Source organism: Haliotis rubra, unplaced genomic scaffold, assembly GCF_003918875.1.
Source record: "Haliotis rubra isolate DU_JTF1 unplaced genomic scaffold, ASM391887v1 Scf2057, whole genome shotgun sequence".
Lineage (NCBI taxonomy): Eukaryota > Metazoa > Mollusca > Gastropoda > Lepetellida > Haliotidae > Haliotis > Haliotis rubra.
In genome coordinates, this window is record NW_025766067.1 from 4,861 (window position 1) to 11,994 (window position 7,134).

General features: G+C 37.7%; 1 protein-coding gene across 1 annotated transcript; it reads left to right on the forward strand.

The window, feature by feature from the left end:
• Window positions 1-599: 599 nt before the first annotated feature.
• On the forward strand, window positions 600-7,134 carry LOC124276100 (failed axon connections homolog). Its single transcript, XM_046711766.1, is given in 7 exon segments — window positions 600-957; window positions 2,188-2,317; window positions 3,093-3,126; window positions 3,129-3,288; window positions 4,366-4,565; window positions 5,286-5,401; window positions 6,224-7,134. Coding segments are annotated over 7 exon segments (795 nt in total). The 5' UTR covers window positions 600-841; the 3' UTR covers window positions 6,263-7,134.

Genomic DNA, 7,134 nt, shown 5'->3' on the forward strand with positions numbered 1-7,134 from the left:
ATATTAACTACCTATCTTGTAGATATAAATGTGAAAAAACAGTTTCTTTCTATTTCCAACAGTACTTTAGCACCAAACACATATTTTCAAAATCTGACATGAAACATTCAGCCTATATTTGATGAATGGCTTTACTTGTGTATCAAACATTTTGAACAAACTTACTGGAGAATTTTTTTTTAATCTTGAGGAAAAAATCTTAACAGATGCTAATGTTATATTTGCTTTGATTTGGTCCAGCGTAGCCTATTTGCAAACACTAATGCAAAGTAATTATAATATGTGCACATTTTCAACCTGTTTCCCATCATAAACAATTTCTCACCCTTTTTACCTCCTTTTCTAAAGAACAGTATTTCTCTCTTGTCATAATGTATGCTTGAACCTAATTTCTTACAAAACCGGTTCAATAATCTGTCTTGTGTTATCACAAGCTACTGACGCGATTGGACCAGTCTATAATGCTGACCTTGTTTTACAAACAGTCATACAAACTCAGTTGATTTCTTTCACATTTTAAAAGGGATTTGAAGGTTATATTTTTTGGTTTCAGAGACTTAAGTATAAGCTGCTATGCACTGACAAGCAGGCACATGTGACCGACACATATGACACAACAAATATATCTCCCAATCTCCGCTACCAGTTTTCTGACTGCACATTCCATACTTCTGACTCAGATTTGTTGTTGTCAGACCGACAAATCCAGTATCGCTTGGCTCAGCACTTATTCCCCTTTTCAACCTGACCTAGAATTTGTCTGTTATCGGGGTGGGTGGTTTTAGCGTGTGCATGTCGCAGTGCACAGTGACTTGCACATTCAGCTAACAGATCACCAGCAATGGAGAATCTCCTGAAGGAATTTAACGCCATGGACACATCACAGAAAATGTTGTATGGTGTCGGAAGTGTTGTAGCTGTGGTGTCAGTCGTCGCTCTTAGGAAACTGTTTTACAAGTAAGTTGTCCCGTTTGAAAGGCTTATCAAAACAGCTTAGATGGCAATGTAACCGGTGAAACATCTAATTTGGTATCCCAAGAAAGTATCCAGTGAGTTAAACCTCCCTTTGTGTTTAAATGTCGAGGACTTCTATTAGGTTTTAAACGTTCGTCAGGGGAGCCCATTGGTAATATAACCGATGTAACCGATAATGTAATCCTTCTGTTTATCCTTAGAAAGTATCATATAGGATCAACCTGTATTTGTGCTTTGTGTTAACGAGTTCGCTATCTAATTGTACGTATGTGCGTACTGACATATCAATTTAGCTGAAAACAAACTGGAGCTGATATATTCTGTGACCTCAGGCTTCGATGACTTTGTATTTCCTTGCGGTTGCACCATCGGTCCTGGTTGGCACACAATGCCACAGAGCCAGCAAGAGACTTCATTTGTCTAATAAACCATATCAGATGGCAAGACATTCTGAGTTAAATCAACCAATAGCTTCGCATCACGTTCTATTCTTCTGTACAGACAAAGAAGTTTAGTTGTAAATATTTTTGTCTCAGATCAGCAATATTTAAAAATAAATGAAACATACAACTTTATGGATGACAACGTCTTATTTATTGCATAGAACGACGTTTCGATGTAGATCCTTACACCGTTATCAAGTTAAAAGTGATAAATAGATACTTCAGGCGGTTGATGCTCATAGTGTCAGATCTTGTACAATCAAGAGCGGATTTAGAAATGAACGTCGAGGGTGCGCATTCTCACCCACCACCCTCGTGTTTAAATATATAAGTAAATTGATAAATTACGAATGATAGCTATCAGCTAAATTTCAGCATAGTTACTTTTCGAATATATCGCATAGTCGCATATATAATTGTGATACCACATCCTCATCCTATAAAAGCTGTATCCGGCCCTATCATTGTGACTGTGATTGATTTGTTTATCGCATGATTCACAAAGTAATATTTAGACAGTATATATCAAAGTAAGCCTACAATAGGAACTGACTTTTTGAATCAAATTACTGGAATACGAGAATTAGTTAGGTGAAACATTAGGGGAAGCATGTCAGCTTCAATAGCAACGAAAATCAATTTGTTCAGTATGTGCCCACAAGGATCTAATCATAATGCTTAAAGATTTTTCTAAAGTTTACGTTATCGAGGTGTGACAATTTTGAATTTACAACCTCCAGCTCTACATTGATGTTTTAAATTTGTACAGAAAGGCAAAAGGAGTACCCCGTGACATAGTGATCGTTCGTCAGATGGGTAGAGGCCACTATGCCCCAAGCATGTCGCCATTTTGTATAAAGCTTGAGACATACGTTCGAATGGCCAAGATACCTTACCAGGTATGTGGGAGAGTGAATGTTTCATGCTGCATTTAGCCATGTTTCAATTATGTCACGACACAAAATCGACTTTGGTCAAAGAAACAAGGTGGCCGACAACAAGCAATGATTCATGTCCCTGTTGCACACACTGAATCAGCAGATTCACACACTGTACTCAAAAAAAAGCCAAAGTAGGTTTTATTCCAAACATGTAGACATTTTGAACTGAACCCATGTCTCCGCCTTGGTATTCCCGTGGTATGTACGTTTTACTTTGAATTACTTTGTTCCCAGGAGGACCAGCTCTACTATCCTGAACTAAACTGTGTTGTAAGAAAGAAGTGATCATTTTCGTCTCCCTTTGCAGAAAGAAAATGAACGTTTTCAAACAGCGACAGTTGGCTAGCTTATATCATATCATGTATTTTCGTTTGTGCCCAATTCATTTTAGTTCACGCCATTATTGGGCAGCAGTGTCATCTGCACCAGCACAAACAACGAGCAAACATGTCTGAAGGGTTTGAAAGTTTGTCACCGTCATTTGTTGGATTTGCTCATTTTCTCAAGTCATTTTGATCTGGGATATGAACTCAGTGCATACTGCTGAATTACAGGAAATGTAATTAAATGATAAGTTCCAATCTCGTAATCAGTAATATCTCACCTTGACATTAATTTGGTTGCTTCGGGGGTTTTTCATAATCCATGTCAGACATTTTATCAAACGAGCTTTTCATCAACACAAATTGTTTCGTACTTGTTCTAATGTTGATCTGTGTTGTTTTCCACAAAGAACGTCCATAGTTTCGAGATGTCATCTAAAAGCAAAACCCCTGGATAGAGTTCAATGGGAAGGAGATTTCAGACACAACACTGGCTATCAAATTCCTCAACAAGAAGTTTGGGGTCGACCTCAACAGGAATCTGAGTCCTGCTGACAGAGGAGTTGCTCAGGCAATGCAGGTCATGGTGGAAGAATATCTGTACTGGTGAGAATTTAGTGCTATTCAGCTCCGGGTAGTCCTGTCTACGTTGTCTCCAGTAATCTCATAGATTCCACTCAATTTTAAATAAGCTCATCACCACAACCTTCTTGGAACATTTGAGACGTATAAGGATAAATCATAAAACTTAACGACGAGTAATAACATTTCATTGAGTTGAAGAATAATGATAATTATTATGGATATACAACTTCTTTTATTCTGTGGAGGCGACGTTAGCAACGACATTAGAACCTATGTCGAAACGTCGCCTCCACAGATTAAAAGAAGTTGTATATCCATAACAATTGTCATTATTCTTCATCAACTCAACTTCTAAAATGCCCATCAAAGAAATTTCATTGGGTTGTATTTCTTTCATACTTTTGCTTATTGTTGTACTTCCTTGCGTCCCATAATAAAATAACTGTCCTTCTCGAAGTCAGAAGTTATTGCGGCTGTTAATAAACACTGTTTCATCGCCATCCATGTCAGCTGCAAGAAGGCGATAACACTGGACGATAACACGAGATAACAATACCACAATCCGATCTTTACAAATGGAAGAGATGGCGATGGATAAGTCATGGTGAAGTGGGGTTATTTCTTTATAAAAGAGCGAATATAAGTTTTCCTGTCTCATTTTAAATTTTTCCTGTGAACAGAACGATTGATTCTGACTATTCACTTAAACATGGTATTGTCCAGATGCGGATGATTGTTTTAAAAATCCAAGAATTACATCGAAACCTAAAGGATTGCTTTATGACCCATTTGAGGAGTGTATTAATGGGGCCATCACGACGACAGCGCACGGCGTTTCATGGCGAAACTCTCCAATTAAATCAGTTTAAAATTTTAACTTATCCTGCTCAACAGAACTACATGAAAACCTATTTTTTACATTACAACGATTAATCTGTCTTGACTGGTCTGTTTAACAGCACACTTGCTACCAATTGCGGGTGTTCTTTAACACTTTCACCACATCATGTTCTCTGGGATTACCTTGGTTTATCAACAGTTCAATTTCAAGTATATTTTATGAGGAAAGCATGATAATGAATGACACTAACGTTTCAGGATTCTCGTCCTCAACCGATGGCAATATGACAACGACAAATCCTTACTGGTGAACACATATAAATTCGGGAAGATTACCATGTGGAGTATTGGACGATACGCTAAAAAACAGCTATGGAATCAAGGTTTAGGCAGACATACAGAAGGGGAGGTCATTGAGATGTTGAAGAAGGGTCTTCAGTCCCTGTCCGACTTTATAGGTATGTAGAAGGTTTTAATCCACGTATGTATACAGTTTATAAGTATCATTTAATGTATATTTGGGGTATAAATCATTAGCAATGGATGGTTTTAAATACCAATTATATTTCAAATTTAGAACACTATATTCTTTTCATATTTAGTCTCGAATTAGGTAAAATGTATGAAGACTAGGGATCCCATCGTGACTGGTCGTGGTATGTGTTCGTCTTCTCCTGCATCTGATGTATTCAGATCTAGGAAATAGCATACAATATGTAACAAAAATAGCCGCCTGTAGTTGGTAGTGTGTTTTAATAAGAAAGTGTTTACAAAATGAACAAAACGTCAAATAATTAACTTCATCTTCCATCTAATAACAGTCTCAATAACAAGCATATATTTGCCGTTAACAGACATCTTCTTTGCACAATCACAAGTGTACATTTCAACGTATTGAAGACGTGTGAACAATTACCAAAACCGTTCTATTCTTCTTTCATAATTCAAAGTTTCAACATGACTATTTCAATGTGTTCATTTTCCACGTTAGCTGTGAGAGAACCTGTTTTAGACATCATGTGACAGTTCACTTCTCAAGCGTAAAGATGCCATCGTACCATCAATTAAAATGTGCACATGTTAATATGTTTTACAAACGTTTTATGTTCTTACATGAAGTAAGTTATCCATTGTTTTGCTATGGTTCAATATACTCAACAGTCGACACATTGTTCCAGGGTCGAAGAAGTTCCTGATGGGGACGAGCCCTGTGAGACGGACTGTGCGGTGTTTGGTCTCCTGGCAGAGTTCCACTGGCTCTTCTTGGGAAGTGGGCATGACACTATCATTAAGGGTAAGTATCTTAAGATGCGCCATCCTTATTTCACGTCTCTCCTTCATCCCTCCTCTATCTCCATCCATTAGGTGGCTTTGCGATGAGGTAGTCATAGCGCATATTGAACGCGACATATTACCATTGTTGCGATGTGATCTGAATGTGCACTGGTCTGAGCACTCGCAAGCATAATATGCAAGTGACTATGCTATTCATATATGTGGTGTAGCCATAACATTCTTTTATGTGCGTCTTAATATGTACGTCAATAGTTGCGTTTGGTACAAAATTATCAACAGTTGTAGCCAACTATCACTGTATGCATGCCTTCATGTGTAGGTCACCGTTAGCATTTGGCAAACAATTCTTGTCAATTGTAGCCAGCTGTCATTGTATGCATGCCTTCATGTGTAGGTCACTCGTGACGTTTGGCAAACAATTCTCGTCAATTGTAGCCAGCTGTCATTGTATGCATGCCTTCATGTGTAGGTCACTCGTGACGTTTGGCAAACAAATCTCATAAGTTGAGTTTGCTTCAAAATCCACACACGTACAGCAGACACGATTGATTACATGTATATTTCATTGCAAAGGTAAGCTTTCAATTTCATATGGATTCAAAGGTGATCTAGCACCCTCCACGTAATTATTGCGAAATTGTCCCGGTTACATACCATTTCATCTTTCAGATGTGATACAAATAACCAAGTTTTAAACTTACATTTCTGAAGGATTTTTTTTTTTAAATGTATGCGAATTAGAAATATCTGATTTACATAAACAATATTTTCATTTTGTGTTTAATAGTGGTTAATTTGCAAACCTTCCCATTATCATCAGATAAATACCCCATGTTGGCCGCCTACTGTGAACGTATGAAGGAAAGATTCTGGCCGGACTGGGACCAGTGCATCACACACGGTGGAACAAGGGAGGCAACCAAGTAGAAACTGCAGATTGTCTTTTTCCCACGGATCTTCAGCTTTAATTGTTGTGTTGGCGTAACGCATATTCAAACATAGTTCATCACAAATCATATGGATCAGTTGTGACGGATGATGATTGCCAACTTGATAAATTATCCATGTGACTAGACCTGATTTAACTGTACCATTGTCCACAGCATTGAGACTATTGTATTTGGTATACTCTAACACAGACTCGTTCGTTAAAACGTTTTGTAGCCATAAGTTGAAAACATCATGTATCTATTTAAATACAGTTTATCGAAACTAGTTCGTTCACTTACGATTTCATGTGAAAATATTATTAGATTGTTTGTGGCATAATTATTCCATCACTTCACACGTTTCATTCTTCGATGCTTCGTGTCATAAGCACTTTGGCGATTACACTTGGACTTTGGAAGTAAGATCCATTGGCGATGATTTATTTTTATAAATAACCATTCTGTGTGGAAAGATGTGAGTGAATGAGTATGGTTTAGCGTCGCTTCTAACAGTATTTCAATTAGTGTGTGTCAGTAAATTGTGGGAGAAAACAAGAAGTGATGCACAATGGCATTTTACCACTTTTGTTAACCCAAAAGTAAGGGACTCATCGACCCACGAAACATGACCAGTTGATGTTCGACCCACGATCATATCGTGGCCTACATAATTGTGTTGCTAACTGTGATATCGATATTGTTGAAAGCACCAGTCGACCCATATGCATGAATTGCATAGCAGGTCTTCAGTGTAGACTGTGTGTGTCTGTGAAATATAAGAATAAACTATCTATAAATGCAA